The sequence below is a fragment of the Syngnathus scovelli genome, chromosome 11 (genome assembly GCF_024217435.2).
Source record: "Syngnathus scovelli strain Florida chromosome 11, RoL_Ssco_1.2, whole genome shotgun sequence".
NCBI classification, from domain to species: Eukaryota; Metazoa; Chordata; class Actinopteri; order Syngnathiformes; family Syngnathidae; genus Syngnathus; species Syngnathus scovelli.
The window spans coordinates 10,901,385-10,922,140 of record NC_090857.1 but is presented as its reverse complement, the minus strand read 5'-3'; the positions used below and the strand labels follow the sequence as shown (position 1 = coordinate 10,922,140).

General features: G+C 42.4%; 2 protein-coding genes across 4 annotated transcripts; one reads left to right on the top strand and one right to left on the bottom strand.

Moving 5' to 3' along the window:
• Window positions 1-62: 62 nt before the first annotated feature.
• On the bottom strand, window positions 63-15,178 carry LOC125977500 (guanine nucleotide-binding protein G(s) subunit alpha). 2 transcript variants are annotated; one of them, XM_049734031.2, is made up of 12 exons: window positions 14,003-15,178; window positions 12,925-12,997; window positions 11,736-11,790; window positions 11,528-11,647; window positions 9,174-9,271; window positions 2,902-2,956; window positions 2,654-2,727; window positions 2,475-2,533; window positions 2,269-2,389; window positions 2,063-2,193; window positions 1,696-1,763; window positions 63-1,356 (listed from the first exon to the last, which is right to left on the bottom strand). In XM_049734031.2, exons 1-12 carry the CDS (start codon window positions 14,139-14,141, stop codon window positions 1,210-1,212), a joined length of 1,140 nt encoding a protein of 379 aa, XP_049589988.1. In that variant the 5' UTR covers window positions 14,142-15,178; the 3' UTR covers window positions 63-1,209. The 2 variants fall into 2 exon arrangements, with proteins under 2 accessions (XP_049589988.1, XP_049589989.1); XM_049734032.2 differs by lacking the exon at window positions 14,003-15,178 and adding an exon at window positions 13,766-13,969.
• Window positions 15,179-16,841: 1,663 nt separating this feature from the next.
• Window positions 16,842-20,234, top strand: tubb1 (tubulin, beta 1 class VI). Of its 2 annotated transcripts, XM_049734030.2 has the most exons (4): window positions 16,842-16,964; window positions 17,819-17,927; window positions 17,985-18,095; window positions 18,170-20,234. In XM_049734030.2, exons 1-4 carry the CDS (start codon window positions 16,908-16,910, stop codon window positions 19,318-19,320), a joined length of 1,428 nt encoding a protein of 475 aa, XP_049589987.1. In that variant the 5' UTR covers window positions 16,842-16,907; the 3' UTR covers window positions 19,321-20,234. The 2 variants fall into 2 exon arrangements, with proteins under 2 accessions (XP_049589987.1, XP_049589986.1); XM_049734029.2 differs by having other exon boundaries at window positions 17,819-18,095.
• The last annotated feature ends 522 nt before the right edge of the window (window positions 20,235-20,756 follow it).

Genomic DNA, 20,756 nt, shown 5'->3' with positions numbered 1-20,756 from the left:
CAGCTCGAGTTTGCAGTGAATGTGAATGTCCCTGTCAAAATAAATCAAACATTGGAAACAGCTTGTTATTGTTTAAGCAAAAACAGAATTTGGTTTATGTAGAAACAAGCAAATGTTTTGCAATCGTATAGCTCCCTCCCCTGCAAAATATTAAAGCTAAAGAAAAAAACCTGCACCCATGTCTTCAGAAAATGGAAAATTGGTGAGCACTCACAAAAAGGATAATGTGTACATATACATATATAAAATATAAAATCTGACATTTTATATATATTAACTTGTTAAGGTTCAGTATTTGTAACTACACAGCATTAAAGTGGCGTGACTGCCCCCCCCCAAAAATAGCATTATATAAACCAAAGGTGTAAAACAAAAAATGAACAAACAAATGTAAGGGGAGAGAAAAACAAAAATAGAAACAAAGCGACAGACAAAAAGGCCTCCGCCACGGCCGTCCAGCTGTACAGCGCAGTGAAAACATAACTTACATATTAGCTCTTTTTTTTTTTTTTTATACACACGTACAGTCGTGATCAAGGCACAGGGATCTTCTACAAGTCATTTTTCTTCGTCGTCATCATCGTCGTCGTCTTCTTCAATATAGTTGTACAAAATAATACATTTTACAGTCTGTACAAGAATAATAGTCCAGCAGTAACATAAAAACACATGAAGCCAGAGGCGAGCGGTGGTAAGGTAGGGGGAAATGTGTGTGTATGAAGGCAGGAGGTGTGGGTGGGGCCATTTTTTTTTTTATGTCAACAGAATATTTCTGCATATGTATATATACATATTTATATACACTCATATATAAATATCTATATATACTGTATATATTTATCTTGGATTTTCTTTTTTTTTCTCTTGTCCTTCCTCCATGAGAATTGTAGTCCTATCGGTCCACCTCCTTGCACCCGCCCCCCTTCATCCCAAATCATCTGTTTCTCTCATCTTCTCCGGGTCCTGATTGTTGGTCAGCACGCAGTGAAGAAGCAAACTCAGAACTATTAGATCAGGTCTTTATGCGATATTAAAACTGTAGTGATTTGTGTATGTGTCTGTCTTTGTGTTCCTATGTCCTCTTCCTGCATCCAGATTCTGCTGAATTATGGATGCCGACAGGGCTAATGGTACGTGGGAAGGAAGAAGGGAGGAAGAGGATCAGAACTAGGAGACGGTGAGCGAGTGGTCTTGCGGGAGTCGCCATCATCACAAGAGCTCGTACTGCCGTAGGTGCATCCTCTGGATGATGTCGCGACAGTCGCTGAAGACGCGCCGGATGTTCTCCGTGTCCACGGCGCAGGTGAAGTGGGGGTAACAGTAATGGCGGCCGTCCCCGCTGGCTGTGCTGATCCTCTGCGGGCAGGAAAATGAGGTCAAAGAAACAGTTGTTTTTTTTGGTTTTGATTTAATTGCCTAAACAGTTCAGGAATCGAACTCATTTCGAGATTCAGGAAAGCAATGTTTTCCATTCCTGTTATAAATCGAATCAGAAGATGGCAGCGTTTTGCTGTACTGTTGGGTCACCGGCCAAATGCATGTTTCATATTAAGACTAACACATTGAAAACTGTCAAAAGTCTGATTATTTATGACCCAAAACAGCTAAATCAAACAAATAAAGCGCTGGCAAGGCAAAGAGAATGAAAGTGAACGAGGCAACATCCAACAGGTAAAACCTGAAGTGTGAACATACCAGAAACTCATCCCGTATGAAGTACTTTGCCTTGGTGACGCGCGGATCTTCGCCCGTCTCTGGTATTGCTGTTGGACGATAAAGCGACAATCATTCTTGTTGGCTAAACACCGGTGACAACTTCACACTGGTCTTACTTAACAGCCTTATGAGTTAGTTTACTCTATCATGGCAAAATAAACATTCTGAAATGAACAACGGTTACTATACAACACTTAAGTCTACTTGGAATACAAATTCATGTTTCTAGAAATAGTGACTGTGGTTGTTTATCTAATTGGTGTAGGCTTTGAGTTGTATAAGAAAAACATTTTTGAATTGAAATCAAATAAATGCACAGGAATTTTGCAGTTCATGGCGTTCTTACCGTCGTCGGGTGTCGTGTAGCGTGCAAATTCAGGAAAATAGTCCTCAATCTTGGACTTCCCTGCCAAGACCTTCTCAGCGAGGAGGTCCTGTTTGTTCAGGAAGAGGATGACAGAGATGGTCCGTAGCCACCTGCCGAGAAGGGGAAATGGCAAACAAGGTGAATTTTTTTTGCCGCTGATCAAAGACCATTCATCAAGTACAGACCTGTTGTTCCAAATGTTCTTGAAAAGATTGAGGGCCTCCTGCAGTCTGTTGGTCTGATTGTCCTCTCTGATCACCATGTTGTAGCTGCTGCTCGCCACCACGAATATGATAGCCGTTACATCTGAAGGCACAAAAATGAAACCAGCCGATGACAAACCCAGAGAAGGGGGTTGTGGAGTCATGGTGAAAGGGAGCGACAATCTTACCGTTAAAACACTGGATCCATTTTCGACGCTCATCCCGCTGACCACCTACGTCGAACATACTAGCAGGGAAGAAGTTGAACTTGATTTAGCTAATTACATTTAATCATTTCCTGTTCCATATGCAACAAATTTGTGCTAGTCGTCCTGATTTTCTTTTTCCCCCCCGAACGTGTACTTACTGAAAATTGACTTTGTCGATTTGAAATCTTGTCTCGAAGATGCCGGATGTCAGCACTCTGCATCTCAGCAGGTCCTGAACCATAGCGACACATTCAAATGGTTAAAAGATTATTTGAAGAATAACTCTTCAATCCAACTTATAGTAATTGTTTAAAGGCGCAATCAACTATTTTAGTGCACATATACGACCTCAAAACCATTGCTACATGTCTGAATTAACAACTGCAAATATTAATGGCCATCTCACCTGGTCGGTCGGCGTGTAGTCGTGTTGTCGAACCACATCCACTCGGTCTAGGAAGCTGCAAGAAAGAGAACGGATTTTTCATAACACGGAAAATCGACGGTGCATGTTGACAACAGCAAGATGTCATGATGGCCAACAGGGGGCGTGTGCTGAAATTCACAGTGAGAAGATCAGAGGCAGCCGCTGTGAGTCACCAGCAGCATTACTGTCAGACCAAGGAGGAAAGTCAATGGAGCCACTGTAGTGAGTGTGTGTGTGTGTGTGTGTGTGTGTGTGTGTGTGTGTGTGTGCATGTGTGTCTTATGTGCCTGGGGTAGGTATGCACGCCTACAATGAGTTTAGAATGGCGCCTACCCAGGAACAAACCACCAAATGTGTGTTAAATCCTTTGACAAGGCGGCAGCTGTTCAAAGAAGATGACAATGGCAAATGCATGAATCGGGCTAGCCAGGAGAGATACTGCTGACAAAAAAAAAAAAAGGAGCTAAGGAAAAAGTGGACAGAACAAAGTGGAGTACTGTAGCTCACAAGTAGGGGTGGGACAAAATGCCAATACCGCCATATATCATATTATTAGCAGCAGCATTGATACGCCAACAAGTTATTTTGCATAACTAAATTAATGTAATAATAAATAAATAAAGCTCAATATATGTTTACAATCTTGTAAGTTAAGCTTTGCCATTCTGCGAAGTACGTCGCTGAACTCTGGATACTTTATTCCCCCCGACTTCCCAACTCAGACCCCCCAGTTCAAAGGGGTGTTCTGGTGCACTTTTCATAGTTGGAAGTCATAAAAGTCCAACTTCCCACTTTCCTCGAATGCTGCATTATTACATACATCAGTGGGCAAGAGACAGCTGTCGATGGAAATACGCAATTGTGCAGGTCTCCTTTTGTGTGTGCCCACTGCCCAGCTTTGGCTATACTGGAACTCCAGACTAACTTTTGTTTTATTACGAGCAGAGTGGCTCTTACTGGTCTGGTACCTTCTGTTCTTCCAGCCAAGAAAAGGGGTCATGACCGCCGTTTTTGGGGGCAGGTATGCAACCCCCGCTGGGGTAAGCAGGAATGTGGCAGGCAACGGTGAAATGTGACAAGAGGGTTGCAGGTAGCACACAAGCAGAATGGTGGGAGCGAGAGGGTGATGCTAGGTTAGGCTAGGCTAGGCTAGCTGCCCCCCCCCAAGATTAATAGTTTTCAAATGTTCAGTAAAAATTGTATCTAAATTATTTTGAAAACCGTTCTAAAGGCGTAAATACAAATATATCGTACTTGCAAGTTATGTACAACCGAGACGTACTCAACAAATGTATCATCGTGCTGGATTTTAATTGAGTGATTCATTTGTTTACCACTAGAGGGAGCACAGATACCGCTGATGATACTTGCGCCACACTGTGACATTGCACCTAGGAACATCCATCCGTTTTCTATCGTGCTTGTACTTGTTGGATTTAATTTGGGTTTTTGAGTTGGGTTTGGGTCGAATCTATTCTAGCTAACGTTTCGCAAGACAAGTGGGGTACACTTTGGATTCACACTCATCGATGGAAATTTCTCAATCGACTTGTGATGAAGCATCCAAAGACAACTTGCAAACAACACATAAAGTTTAAAGCTCACGTTGAAAGCCAGAACTGCAGACTGTGAAGCAAACATGCTAACTCCTAGCACACTGTGCTGCCACCAAAGAACAAACACGATAAAAGCGGCTGGAAAGAAGACATGGAAAAAAGAAAAACATGACCCAGGCTCCATCTGCATTCTTGTTTATCCCCAGCCTGCACACATAGGACAAACACACCTCTATATTCTTCTTTTCTTAGCTCTTCTTCCTATTAATAGCAATATTAAAATTGTGGCTGCTGCGGTAACAGAGCGTAAAATAACCACCGTATATACATGGCGGGATAGAGTAGCTTTTATTTTTAGCTTTCAGTGTTGTACTTAAGCTTTTATCTTTTGGGCTGGCGTACTGGCTAAACAGAAACTTGACAGAACATGAAGACAACTAAAACAATTTAGGTTGGTTTATCGACAGTGCTCCGAAAAAAGTATTTGACCACCAGCCATAAACAAACGATACAGCAGCCTGAAGGGCTTTATGTAAACTCTTTCAATTGCTAAAAATTGCAAAAATATTTTTTCTATTTATAAGCGAATTAACAGTCGAATCAAGAAAGAATAATGTGCTAAGACTCAAATGATCTATTGCAAACCTTTCGTTTAAATAAAGAATGCACGCTTGGCTCGGTAGTGGGAGATGTTTATGTATGGACAAATTAGCATTAGAAGCTAAGCTCCCACAATGTCTAAGCACCGCAAAATTCAGTCGCGATTAATTTAATGCGTTTGTCATGACAAATTTAGCACATCAGCGGGGGGAGTGCTTTTTTCACACATCAGCCTGACTACGTCATCGAAGGAAGGAGGGAAACACTAATATTGGTTCATGGCTTGCTTTGTCACGTTCTGTTATCACCTGGTGTCTGAAAACGGTGACTAATCATGACCAAAATTCATTTGCACAACTCTACCATTTCAACATGGAAAAATATAAAAGCAATGGACACAATATTTTGGATTTCATTATGACGTTAAAGGTGGGCCATTACCATTATTACCACCACCAAATCCAAAATATTGTACCCATTGTTATATTTTGACAAGTTGAAATGGACAAGAGTAGGTATGAAAAATGACCGCGCACTTAAGAGGACAACTCCTAGAAAAGTGTTTGTAGTCATATCAAAATAAACACCACATTCAAAATCCACCCAAAAGGCTTGTGTATTAAATGAATAGCCAAACACGACAATGAAGGCCATTTTCGCAGTTATTATAGTTACTTTTAGTTTGTTTTGTAAACATAAAACATACTTTCAATTAGTTTTTTGGAAAACAGTTTTGTTTTTATTTGATTTCGTTAAGCATATCTTTTTTGATTTTAGTTTTAGTTATATCAGTGACGCATGCACGCACAGCACCGATGCGTGTCAATAAGAGAGGTAGAGACAGAAGAACAAAAGAGAGCGAGCGAGCGAGAGAAGTGAAGAAAATAGAGAGGTGGTTGTGTCTGACATTACAGCGCGGCTCCAAAAATAGCTCCCTGGCGCCCTGGCCTCCAGCTTGGTTGTCATGGCGACAGAACCACACGCTATAAATAGACAATCGGCTCCAAATCTTGTGCGACTGGAGGGAGGCCAGCGAGAGGGAGCGACGGGACGAGAAGAGGAACGGCGGGGAGGAAAAGGAGAATGGAAAGGGGGCAAGCGGCAAAAGCCACTCACGCTGGCTGAATGAATACACAGAGAAGAAGCCAGATAATAAGATAATAGAACAGAATATCTGGACATACAGTACAAGGCCTGGTTTAGGTGATTCACGCCAAGTCCATCCCCTGTCCTTGCAAACATACCACATTACAGCCAGGGCCTGAAATTATTATTTAAGGCCAAAATCAGATTTTCCTTTTTCGCATGTACGCTTAAAATGACACATCCAATATAGCCGTGTTTGTGTTGCAACATATCACATTAATTTGAATAATCTATCAAACCACACCAAGGTGTTCTATAAATTGTGGCATGCACATGGAAGATAACTTTTGGAGTTCTTTGCATGGCTGGTGAGTTTACTGTAGCGGTAGAAATGGGGCAAGTAATCATAACGAAGAAATTTGCAATTGCATTGGATAAGCGAAACGGAGGCACTCGGTTCTTATGTAATGGGGCTGCAGGGTCTTTAATGATGGTCACATTTCAAATTTGCATCATTAGTTTTGAATCACAGCAGTTTATTTGTGTCGTTTGTGCGGACAAAGGTGTCTTTATGTCACCAATCAATGACGTCAACTTTGCATTAATGGAAAATGATGATCGGTGTGTTTGTGCGCAGATATCCACATTTGGAAGGGGCTTGGTTCTGATCTGAAGATCTATACCATGGTTTTTTTTCTATTTCGATTGCCTTGATGTATTTCAATGGTTAAACTTGAGCAAAAAAAAAAAAAAAATAAAAAAAAATTGACAGTCATTTTAATCCAGCCTAAATTAATTTGCGAAATGTGCATGTCCGTTGCTCCACAAAAGCATGTGATAATTTACGTGCAGAATTTAATATTTACAAATGATGACAAACACGTGAAAACTGTGAATGTATTTGTGGATCTGAAAAAACGTGTGAAAATCACAAATGTATTTGTGTAGATAACTTTGACACAAATCTCTCCCCCATAGGTTGTCCCTCTCCCGACACGCTCGCTCCGTCTTTCTCCTCGCGAAGCCCGCCTGAGCTGAAAATAACTCTCCCCTCGCTTGTTCTCTCTGCTTCTCCGTTTACATAAGTACAGAGGAGGGGTGGGGTGGGGGGAGCACACTTCCGCTCTGGCCACCCAGCTCAACATCCAATCCATATGACGAAGAGGAGGTAGAAGACACGAGGGAGGAAGAGCACCGAGGGGAGTGAACAAATTGGGCCTTTGCTGAGCACTTTGTTTCACTTATCCATTAAAGCACAAATTACATCTTAATTTAAAAAAAAAAAAGTGTTCTAAAAGAGTTAAAGGAAGCAGGAAGTTGAAATCAGAGTGCATTTGTACATTGGCGCCTTGAAATACGAGTGACTCCACTTTTGAGATATGAGCTAATGTTGATTAAATTTTCAAAATTATTTTTATTTTACAAACACACTGCCGCAATACAGTATGTACTTTAATATTCACAAGGCTTTTCTTTTTATTTACAGCTTCATGTTTCCTCTCTACTATGTTTTATTTGATTCCAGCTTCAATTTAGCAGCAGTGTTCAAAACAACTCCTTGGTGGAGGTAATCGCATGCTCGGAAGTGACATAAATCTTTTTCATTGACACAATCTTTTCGGATAAACGTGTGGCCGTGCAACGCAGACAAGGACGCGCAAAACACACAAGAGGAACGGAAATTGGCAACCTTGCGCGTGTATACTGTGAGCCTCCGCCCTCAATGTGCTTCATGTGACCCGCGCATGCTCTCATGGGTAGCACACAGCGGAAACATTTCATTAGCAGCTCGTCAAAAGAGGCTAATAACAAGCACAACTGTGACTGCAATACTCCGCTTGTGCAATACGTCTTCAACTCATTGAGTGATAAAAATGAGAGTGAAGGGTTGTGGCTAAGTTACGATCATTCCAGAAAGCGTTTACATAAGATCATCGATTTTCTATAGTGTTTATCCTCATTAGCAACGTGTAGCGGCCTAGCTAGCTACAACAACACCCTGAAAATTAGGTTAGCTTCAGTTTGACGCTATAAGCTAATGGCACCGGATGGTAGCAACATATGAGGAACACGAGGACACCCCAAAAATTCATATCTAAGCACGAAAGTTCCCAGGATGCATCGGAGTGTAACCATGGGGATGTGCACCACACTGTGACACATTCGCTGACCTCTCCTGACGACAAGTAGCCGCATTAAAATTAACACCAGCTGTGGAGATGATTCTCAGTCAAGCTGCAAACAAGCTGCTGCTGCTGCTGTAAATAACTTTTCCTCAAAACCTGCGCTGAAAATAGCCCCAGACCAAAGGCACTATTAACCCGCTTCAGCATGCCTTGCCTGTTAAGTCGACTGGAACGCAAATCACCATCAAAGACGCTGTCATGACATAGCACAAGATTAGCTTCGATGCTGCACATTCAACTCACAGCGCCGGGCTAAGCCTCTGCGCTTTAATTCATCGCAAAGACTGTTTACATGCCTCTGGAGCGACTGCTGTTTTGGTTAGCAACATAGTTCAATTTTACAATTACAAAGTATATTTTTGCAAGAGCAAATGAAGAGTTTTCAAAGTCCATCAGATGTTAACTTGTGAGAGTGCGCCATATAATGCTGTTAGATAATCATTTTCATGATGTAAGCTGTTTTAGATCCGGCGGTGGCTGAAATCAATTAATGCCCACCTCTAAATTTTGCCCTGATTAGGCAAAACAACATCATTTCACATTTTACCAACCCTGGTGAAAATGCAAGCCTGGTACGGGTTTACCTGAACCGAACTTGGCAAACTGAACTTGTACTCCTTAGTGGAAATGAGTCAAATGTTGATAAATACTTTTCACCTTTCCGTTCGTACAAACGAGTCCAAACACATAGTCTATCATAGTCAAGGTGGCACGGCACTCACGGCCGCACTAATGAACCTTGACTTCACGCTTACGCAAAGCAGGCAGCCAAACACTTGGCAGTGCGTAGGTGGAGTGGAACTTGTGTAGAAGCGAAACTTACTACTGCGCACAGTCGATGAGTTGATATTCATTGGACCTTTCCCAGCAGGCCCGCACGCCATCGTCCTGCCAGAGGATCTTTGAGTGGTCATAAAACTCCTGAAAGAAAAAAAGAAAAAAAGAGGGTCGGGATCAATGAGGTGAAAATGACTACAAGCAGGGGTTGACATTGTATGGCTCCGCCCACATTAAGACTTATTAGACAGAGGCCGTGTCCATCTGAATCGCCAGCGAACGGGAGAGGAGCGGGGCTCTGGCAGAGGCAGGAAACAGAACAGTTCATTGGGTTCATGAAGAAACCAAGAGCTTTGTGCTGACACAAAGCTCGGCTGTCACTGCGCAAGGGCCTATCTCCTCGCTATGATCTTTAGATGCTCACGTACAATGTGGGGGGAGCACAATTAAGCCATTTTCAGTGGTCGAGGGCATTTTTTTGCAAGTCTGGCAGAATTCGCCTCCGTGTACTGTCGAGATGAGGCTTCTCGGATAAACTTCTCAAAAGTCAGGCAAGCACTCTGCCTCTGCCACATGTAGCACAACAACAGCAGAGGATCGCCTGAAGCAGCTAAGGAAGACATCTAGAAATCTACATCCCAAAATATACTCCAACTTCCAGTTAAAGATTACTTAATGACATTGTATATGGCATTTCTGGCAAAACTTATTTGGCACGCTATTATTAGCATGTTTTGCTGTCATTTTCTTTGCTGATCTCAACCTCAATAATTTCACTAACTGAGTTCGTGCTCTGGTGGTAGAGCCCAAAGCGAACATCACGGGATGTCCTGTTGTTTTTAAAAGAATGTACTTTCGTCCATTCATTTATTAAGAACCATTTATTAAAAAAAATGTCTAAATGCTGCTCTGGATTTTATCGCAACGTTCCTCCCCCGCTTAAAAGCAGAGTCAACCAGTTCAACTGGTTTCCAGGCGGCCCTCGGGCCTTGCGAGAGGGGTGAGGGGTCGAGAGACAGAGTGTGGTAGCAAGAAACGCAGGACCAATCAGATGAATGTTAAAAAGTCAATTTAAAAAATGCTCCTTTTCAACCTCTCTCCACAATAAATTTGACTGATCACAAATTTAAGCGTCGTACAGCATTATCGTTAGCGTTCCGGTTGAAAGCCATCATCAGAAAACATCACAGCATCGTCTTCCCCTTTGCTTACACACAAACTTACAGTAGGCTACATCAACGGAAACTATGCTCATTAGAACAAGTATGACTCATTTAAATGCACTTCTGTTCAAACAACTTTACCAGCACCACCTGTGGTCCAATCAACTGTTTATGAGGGGGGAAAAAACATGCCTCAAAAGTATAACAAAACCATCATGATGCATGAATTGGCAAATCATAAACTGTATTTTTCTTTTTTGTTTTTTTTTGCGTGTGACGTAACCACAGAAAATTACCATTGGCAGCAAAGAGGACAAATGTAATTATAACCATAGAGCAGGAAATGGAGCTTGATAAAGTGGCTCCTACCTGGAATGGATACGTCAAGCTGGTGAAGATGAATCGCTTTTAGTTTTTTTTTTTTTTAAATTGCGATGTAATAAATTTAGAGGTAAACCAGGTTGGGTAATATTGGTTCTCCTTTGCTTCATGTACAGTGACCAGCACATATTTCTTCTGTCTGATTTTATTTGTGTTTTTGGAAGTTTTTCTATTAAATCTCTATTATCAATTGTATCACTACCACATACATCTCAATTGTCACGTAACATTTCAGAAACCAAATCCAGGAAATCCACATAGTAAAACTCACATCAACCTTTTTGCAAGAAATCACCTCAAATTTCAGTTTTCTTCTAACGAAGCCCACCCATCATATCCAGATTACACGCCGCAATCCGGGTGGCGTAAAGCGGGATTAACATCAGAATGGAGGCAGGATTAACAGGCCAACACGGGTTTACAGAGCAACTAATCTGGTACATCCTTTTTAAGTAACGCCGCACAAATCATAAACAAGACAGCACGTATTGGTTGGCACTCAGAGTGTCAGAGCGACGCTCGCTGAGTCCCATTTGGGGTCATTACAGACAACTAGTGATATTAGGCGCTCTCAGGTGAGAAACTCATTCAATAGACAGCCTCCTCCAGCGCCTGCTAATTTGGGCGGCACTCGGGGGAATGCTGATTGACTCACCTGCACACACCTGGCCAACTATCTGCACGTCAACAGCGCTATTGAGAACCATTTTCACATTTCAGAAAGTGTCATTTTTTTACTTTCTGGTCACTTGCTAATTTGATATCATTCCATTTCATATTTATCCGAAGGTGGAGAAAATGTTCCAATTGGTCCCAATTTTTGGTTTTGATGCAGCCTTGCTTTAGTTGTGCTTACCGGTGAAAACTCGAAATCCTTCTGGTTCATTTGGTGGAGGACGTAGTCGATACGCGGCTGGTTAGCAGGGCAGGCAAGCTGGCAGGGTGGCGTGAGTGTACTCATGGCGGACACGATGGTCTGGTTGGGGGGCGAGGGGGGGGCAGCAGAGGTGATCTTTAGACAGAAATTACTAAACAAATTCATCGTTTAAGAGTGCCTATCTTACCTCTATGGCTTCTTTAATGTTGTTTTTAATATCGTGTATTTTCTGCTTTTTCTCCCTGTGAACATAACAAAAGAATCAACATCTCATATCAAACAAAATCATTTTCTTCCTATTCCCGCCAACTTGATTTCTGACCGACTGGCGTCAGCCATTTTTGTTTTTCGGTTTGTGGAGCACTGTGTTTAAACTTCTTCGTTAGCTTCCTGCACTAGTGACCAATACTTGTGATCAAAAGGTGTGTTCTGTGTTCTGTGTTTTAGCAGCAAATTAAAAATGGCAGCAGCAGTTAATATCAACACAAAATAGCCGCAAAGCAGACAAGCCGGGTGGTGTAGCGTTGCGAAGACGGGCGCATGACAAGGCTTTCGAGGAAAGCGCCGATTAAAAATAGAAAAAAAATGTGACTTTTGGTGCCGCTGAATCAACGCGGTTTCCAGTTTGAGTTCACAAGATGAGGATGAGCAGTGTTTGTGTTAAAGCGCAAACAACTAGTCCTTTCTTCTCAGGTCACGCTAACGACGCCCATTTCCTCCAAAACATTTTGACTTAGCTATGATACTGTCTTGAAGACAAGCAAGAATGACTTATTTTATACCAGGCAAATGTTACATAAGGTTTGTGTCATCACATAAGATAACACCACACTTATGTGTTTTATGAGGATGCTTGCGATAACTTCTTGTGCCGCAAAATCGGTTGTCTATCTAAGTTCCTGTCTTGAGGCAGCTGTTATGATTCAACCTTAAAATAACAACTTCAAAATCATGCCGATGTTCCCCGTGCTTGTAAAAAGCAAAATAGCATCTCTGTTGTTATCACGGCCATGCCTGTTCACCTACTTTAGCAGTCCAAATCAGTGGACTAGCCAGGAAACCTGCCCAGATTCATTTATTCCTTGTGTTTGTAAAAACAAACTGGGGAAGAAGTCCTTAATAAAGTAATTAAATGGCAATATTTTTCCTAAATTAGCCAGTCCTATTTGAAAGCTACACTGAATTTTCTGGAGTAAAAACCTTCACCTGCTATACACTGGAAATAGACAAGTGCTTTGCTGATAATGTCAAGTAAGAGTTTAAATCACGTTTGTCTTCTGTGCAATTTTTTGGGGAAGAAGAAAAAGTCACGCAAGATGCAAGCAGGTATACCTGAAGATAAAATGAAAATTAAAGTATTAGTGAATGCAACTTACTCTGCATTGAAGCCATTGACGTGCAATATTCGCATCTGCTTGACTATGGTGCTCTTCCCGGATTCTCCGGCCCCTGGAAACAGAAAGAGGAACATAAAAGTTAATAGTGGGAGAATGTGAAATTAACTTTAAGATTGAGACCAATAGTCAGCAACCTAAAGCCCACAGGCCAAAATTGGCCTGCCACCAATTATATTTTAGCCCCCAGATGACATTGAAGGGGGAAAAATAAATTATAATTAAGGACGTCACAATATTTGCGGGAGTGGCTCGAAATCGTCATGGTCTTGTTTCTGTACAAAAATAATGAATAACAATGAAATGATTCGGTCCTTTCTCAGGTTGCATTGACCTCAGTCTTGAGCATGCGCCACACTTCTATGATTTGTATCTTTTTGATTAATTTCCCTCAAAGGATAAATAAGGTATGTCTGTCTATATCTACATCCTCCACTTCTTTACAGTTCTGGAATGCATCTGAGGGGGGGAATGGAAGGCCAACTACTTCTCTTGGAGACGCTAAATAATCCCGGTTACACACAGGTGCCTTTCCGCCTCACTTATGGTATTGACAATTTCAACCATGTTCCAAATTTCCTTGCGACAAGAAAAGTACAGGCGAACAGTGGGTGAACATTTGAGAAACATTTGCAACCTAGAACGAACCCTGACGAGAACACATCATTTCGAAAAAACTTGCAATTGTTCAGTGGGACCGGGGCTTTACGGACTCTTTGTTAGGTAGTCCACCTATTAGTTAATGTCAGACGCCCAAATCCTGGATCAATTTCAGATTAGGACAAACGGGACTCAGCTAATCCCAAAAGTAACCCTAATTTGCCTGCAGTCCGAGAGGATTAGTGGGACAGCATCCTCGGAGTGGAAGATCATGATATACGATGAAGAATGCGTTCCTCGGTGATGGCGAGTGACCAGAAATAAAGGTTGGTGATCCATGATATCAAAGCAGCATATAGGCCTGGAAGTTGTCCACTGCCGGCCGGGTCACAGCGACCACATTTGTATCAACACCTACACAAGAACACACAAAGGAGCACATTTAATGAGAAAAGCTCACCTAGTAGTAGAAGCCGGTGTGTGGCCCGGTATAGCTGTTTGTCTTTCTGGAGCTGCTTCTCAATTTTCTTGTTGGCTTCCCTCTGGGCCTTCTCCTCGTTGCGTTGGTCTTCTGTCTTGCTATTGCCGAGACAGCCCATCTTCCCTCCCGCACCCAAGAAAAAAAAAAACAACCTGAAAAAAAATCCCAAGGGCGAGACAGGGTGGATAAAGGTAGGGTCAGGAAAATGAGTCCTAAATTCCGAGACGGGCCCAAGAGTGGAAGACCCGGCTCACAACGGGAGGCATCTATGGGGAAGGATGGATGGATGTGGCTATTTAATGGCAACAAGAGTCAGGACAGCAGCGCCGTGTTCCCACTGTGAATCCGCAATGAAGTCATCAACACTGCTACGAGAGGATGTGAAATTGACATGGATGTAGAGACACACCACCACTTCCCTATCGATTTTGCCTTAATTTTCCGGACAAATCATCTTGTTTTGGAGAGGGTAGGCGAGCACTAAGTTCAAATTTCCTCTTGGGGCTTCACTGGAGCGTGTCGTCGTCGATAAATTCCCGTTTTGTTGTATTTTTTAAATTTTTTTTTTAGATCCTCTCGGCGTCAATATACAAGAAGACCCCCTCTGAAAAAGGCCCCTTTCTCCGGCGTCCTTTTTCCTCGCTCTCCTCTCCCCCGTCACGTTAATGTGCGTTTCTCCTCACATCGGTGTTTTTTATCCCCCCCTCTCTCTCCTCTCCTCTCAATTCTTTAGGCAGCTGTGTGTCCTTGAATGCAGCTCGACGTCCAGGTGTTTTACGGATGGCAATCCCCCGCTTGTCAAGCTCCCTCGGCGGCTCGTAGTCCCCCGTTGCTGGACGGTGGTTACATGTGCACCAGACATGGAACCTACCGCCGTGTTTTCAAGCCCTCATCCGATCGTAGACGGCTTTTTTGGAGGGAAGGTGGTTGTCGTTGTTTTTTTTTACAGCCGAGGTGGGGGGACTGCTTATCTGCCTGTATGCCTGTTGCCGGGGACCGCTGGCATATTTAGACATCTAATTGTTCCTCGGCGGCGTCGCTCCGCGTTATTTGTGCCCACTTTTTTTCTCGGAGAATTGCACGTTGAGATAGATAGCGTTGAAGAGGTGGGGTGGGGCAAAACGGCTCTCACGGAACCCTGGGAACGACGGGCGGCGGTTAAGGTGTCGGAATTGTGCAGACTAATTTCCGGCTGTACCTTTCAAAATAACACCACTTCATTCACGCGTTACTTTTCTATTTTCTGCCCCCCCCCCCCCACACACACACACATAAACACTCCGCGTAACATCACCAACTTTCAAATTCTGAAAACATTTGTTTTTATTTTGGAAAACAAAGATCAACATATTTGCCTATTTTCTATCACTTGACAGATCGACTTATTAACTGAATCAAAATTTGAAAAATGTCAAATTTTTAATAAACGAATGGAAATTAACATATTTTTATCTGATTCGTTGAAACTAAACGTCAGATTAATCAATTACTAAAATAATTGTTTATAACAGCCTTAAAGTCATGCAACATCTGTTGTCGTTTTTTTTTCATTTATTTATTTTTTGCATTGCAAATGCGAACAAAACTAAAAGCGAAATTTAGTTGAGCCTGACAAGACACTAATGAAGACAGAACAGGAAGGTGTTTGAAGAGCAATACTGTCACCTAGGGGCGTTTAGTATGTACAGCTAGAATTAATAGAATATATTGCAAATGAATCGCATTTTCCATTTTCACAGCAAAACCTTTTCTGTGATCACAGTTAAGTTCAATTTCCTGTTCTATAATTCACCCCTTTCCCCCACCCCATTTTCCAGAAGTAGCCTAAATTTTGTTATCTAGCTGTCACCTGAGCAGAAACAGAATGGTTGCATCACACATGAGCTTTCCCCACAAAGGTAGACACACCAGTAAACAGACACACATACACTCAAAAATGCATCAGGAAGTAACAGGAAGGAGCTCGAGGCAAAACACATAAAGGTCAGTGCAGATGAGTGGTGCAGCTGGCGAATGACCCATGCAGACAGTTTTATGAAGTTGTGACGCAACTCACTGAGGTGATAATTGTTTTCTAAAGGCTCAAGTATACGGTAATACAGAACATATGAGGATTGTTTAGATGCACAGAAGATGTCATCTCGACAGCACTTCACTCCACTTTGTCCCACTTGAACAACACTGAGAACACCTGAGAATACTGTTCATTGACTTTAGCTCAACATTCAACACCATCATCCCCAAATTGTGCAACCATCGATCCATTCCTCTGAAACTGGATCATGGACTTTCTGACCAATAGACCCCTGTCTAACTTCCTCCACCCTCATTCTCAACACCGGCGTCCCACAGGGCTGTGTGCTAAGCCCACTCCTCCACTCCCACTTCAACCACGACTGCAAACTGGTGCATGGCTCCAACGTCATCTTCAAGTTTGTAGACGACACAATGGTGATGGGCCTTATCGTCAACAATGAGGACTACAGGGTCGAGTCGAGCACCTGGGATCCTGGTGCGCCGACAACAACCTCTGCATAAACACATTTAATTGTACAGTGGAACCACACAAAACCATGCTCTGTTGACTTCCAAGTTGCTCTAAAATGTAATTAATTTGAGGGCTAGATGGTCTGAGCTGTCATTGTATAGGCCGTGTTTTAAGTCATATTTTAGAAATCCATTAGTTAGCTATTAGTCTATATCACAAATTCATAATGTGCACATCTGAAATTGGAGCATCTTTTGGGGTGTCCCCCGTTGAGGCTCCCTCCCTCCTTGACATCAGTGATGACGTCACGAGTGGTTACATATAACCAGTTGGAGCCCTCCAGCATATCAGAGGCACCCACCCGCTTAACCAACTGCAGTTGATGCCCGAGTCATCATGCGTGAAATTGTACATCTGCAAATTGGTCAATGTGGCAACCAAATCGGCTCAAAGGTAATTCAATTATTGTTGTCCTGTAATTACTACTATGTCCTAGTATTTAACAATCAGAATGATTACACAATGTGTATTTTAAGTTTAAAAGTACCTTATGAATGAATGATATTTTTAAACAATAAATGCATGAAATAGATGCACTAAACAAAATAGACAGTTGAGAAAAAAATAGATACTATATATACGAATATATATCGTTTTTTGTCATGTATTCACAATTCTTTTGAATTTACATTACAGACAGTTAAATTGAGAATAAAATGAAGCTACGTATTACATCCAACAATAGCAATATGATGGTGATGTTAATATAATTCACATTGATTGCAAATGTTTGATTTCATTTTATTTTTTTAAGGTAACAATTCATTTTGAAATTGATTTCAAAATAGACACTATTTATTTGGTATATTCTCATATTCTCTACATTTGGAAGAAAATTCCATTACATTGGGAGTTGAGACCATCCCGGTTCTCCACCGATATTCAGTGATACTGTAGCACTCACTGTAACTCAAATTGTGGTATCACTGTTCCACGAACAGTATGTGACGTGGGTGTTTTCTGCCGGGCATTCTGGGAGGAGATAAGGGCGAAGACTAGTAGAGGGTGGGTCATTCTGTTTTTATCGTGGCCAACGCAAAACAAGAAAGAGGAAGGACGAGATAATAAGCCACACATACAGATGTCAGTCAAGTGTGCTTGCCTAATAGCATAATCTAAATTTAACGTAATATAAATTTGAATACTATCAAATTACAATGGGATGACTAAAATGGCCCCCAAAAAAGTAAGACACCCATATGTTCAAGCCAACAGAGTCATTACAACATATGCCTTTTCCTTATCAGTTCTGGGAAGTGATCAGCGCAGAACATGGAATCAGCAAGACAGGCATCTATGAGGGTGACAGCACAGTCCAATTGGATAGAGTCAATGTCTACTTTAATGAAGCACATGGTAAGGCATTATCACGAGACTCCATGATGGACTTGCTAATGACAAATGTGTCTCCAGGAGGTAAATATGTGCCTCGTTCCCTGCTGGTTGACCTGGAGCCCGGCACCATGGACAGCATCAGAGGGAGTCACATCGGTGCTCTCTTCAGGCCAGACAACTTCATTCATGGTGAGCTGAATATCCAAAATATCCAAATATCCAAAGTTGTGTCTCCAACTTTTGCCCTTCTTTTGTCAATCCAGGCAATTCAGGTGCCGGCAATAACTGGGCAAAGGGCCACTACACTGAGGGGGCGGAGCTGATAGAGCAGGTCATGGACCGGGTGAGGAACGAGAGCGAGAACTGCGACTGCCTACAGGGCTTCCAGCTGGTTCACTCCCTCGGTGGCGGCACGGGTTCCGGCATGGGGACCCTGATGATCAACAAGATCCGAGAGGAGTATCCCGACCGGATCATGACAAGCTTCAGTGTCATGCCCTCACCAAAGGTCTCTGATACTGTGGTGGAGCCCTACAATGCCACCTTGTCGGTCCACCAGCTCCTGGAGAGCACGGACGAGACCTTCTGCATCGACAACGAGGCGCTCTATGACATCTGCTTTCGCACGCTCAAACTCACCACTCCCACGTATGGAGACCTCAACCACTTGGTGTCCATGACCATGAGTGGGGTCACCACCTCCCTGAGATTCCCCGGTCAGCTCAATGCCGATCTGAGGAAGCTGGCGGTCAACATGGTGCCTTTCCCCCGTCTCCACTTCTTCATGCCCGGTTTCGCCCCACTGACGCCACGCGGCAGTCAGCAGTACCGCGCCCTCACCGTACCCGAGCTCACCCAGCAGATGTTCGACGCCCGTAACATGATGACGGCCTGCGACCCCAGACGGGGACGCTACCTCACGGTCGCCGCCGTCTTCCGCGGCAAGATGTCTACCAAGGAAGTGGATGAACAAATGCTGGCCGTCCAGCAGAAGAACAGCAACTACTTTGTGGACTGGATCCCACACAACGTCAAGGTCGCCGTGTGCGACATCCCGCCCCGAGGCCTCAAACTATCTTCCACGTTTATTGGCAACAACACGGCCATTCAGGAAATATTCCGCCGAGTGGGCGATCAGTTCGCCTTGATGTTCAGGCGCAAAGCCTTTCTCCACTGGTACACCGGCGAGGGCATGGACGAGATGGAGTTCACAGAGGCTGAGGGCAACCTCAACGACCTGGTTTCAGAGTACCTGCAGTACCAAGACGCCACGGCCGAGTTCGAACCGGAGGACGAATACGAGCAAGAGCCGCCCGTCATGGCTACAGCCACGAGGATTCCGTCTCGGATGGAAGTTACGACGGAAATGGTGACAGAAACGACGAGGGAAACTGCGGATGAGGACGTACCATGAAATGTTGACAATCCAAAATCAATGAGAAATTGGTGCTATGAAATATTTACACAAATGTACGTTGGCTATACACATTTTTAAGTTGGATTGCAGGTTTATTTGAATAAAATATGTTTGGCAAACGGGCAGCAAATTGTGGTTAGCACATCTGCCTCACAATTCAATTTTTTTGGGGCTGGAATCTCAGTTTAGGGATTCTTGTGTGGTGTTTGTTCTCCCCATGCAAAAACATGCATGTTAGTTTCATTGAAGTTTTTAAATTGTCCACTGGTGTCAAAGGTCATTTGTCTATCTAGTTATGTGCACTGCTGTTGACCTGACGGACAATGGGAGGGATACTTGACTTTGTATTAAGGCTTCACTGTCTCTGTCTTAATTCATCTGTATTTCATTTAAATTTGTGATTAGTTATGTTCAAAGTGTTTGTTTAAAATGTTATGCAAAAATTAAGGAAAAATCCTGATGTGGTAACACTGCGACTATAAATTTACTTTTGTTTGTATATAAAGTCAGGGTGTTATGAGGAAAAAAAAAGTTGTATTGCTATGAATAGTATTACATAGTATAGTATTAGCATTTTTCTTGTAAAATAAAAATGTTATTATTGTAATGCATCTTGTACAATTCATATTTCTTTCACAGCTTTATTTCACAGTAATATATTTGTTTCTCTCGTCTTTACTCTTGCACGGCGCTTATACTTCTTTGTGTAATCAACAAAACTTTTTTTGAAACTATATTAAATTGACTTGACTTTGGAAGATGGACCGCATTGATGCTGATAAAGTGTGCTCGGCTGTCACTTGGTTTCCTCCCACTGTGAGCAGCCTGGGACTTTGAGATTACGCATTTTACCGCCTTGAGTCTCTGTGGAATCTGATAAGTACAGAAATAAAGTTGCATAAACTCGTGTATTCTGTTGTGGCTTGTGACAATGCACAAATTATTAATGCAATTTTTGTCGTAGAATTTTGAGTGCCCAAAAGTTAGGTTCCATGAGTAAAGCTATGAAATTATGGTCAGCTATACCTATGAGAATAAAGTCATCATTTTACATGATAAAAAAAAAATAATAATTTCGTGTAACAGAATCAGAATAGCCACTGCAGTGTCCTTCTGCTAGCATGGAAAAATCTAATGAACTGCAACCAGACATGTATTTCTATAAATATCATACTGTTGACACTGCAGTCAGCAGCCTAAACTGTGTTCTTGGTCTTCCAAGGTTGCATAGAACTTTCAGCCGTCCATGGGGGACAATTGTATAACACTGAAGGTTATTTAAATAATACAGTACTCACTAACAGAGGACAAAAAAGAACTACATAGATTATTGTGACATAATAGAGGAGAGGCCAAAAGGGGGGTTATGAAGTTAGGAAGGTAGAAAAGTAACAAAGAAAGGACTCATTAATAAAAATTGATTGGAAGAAGGA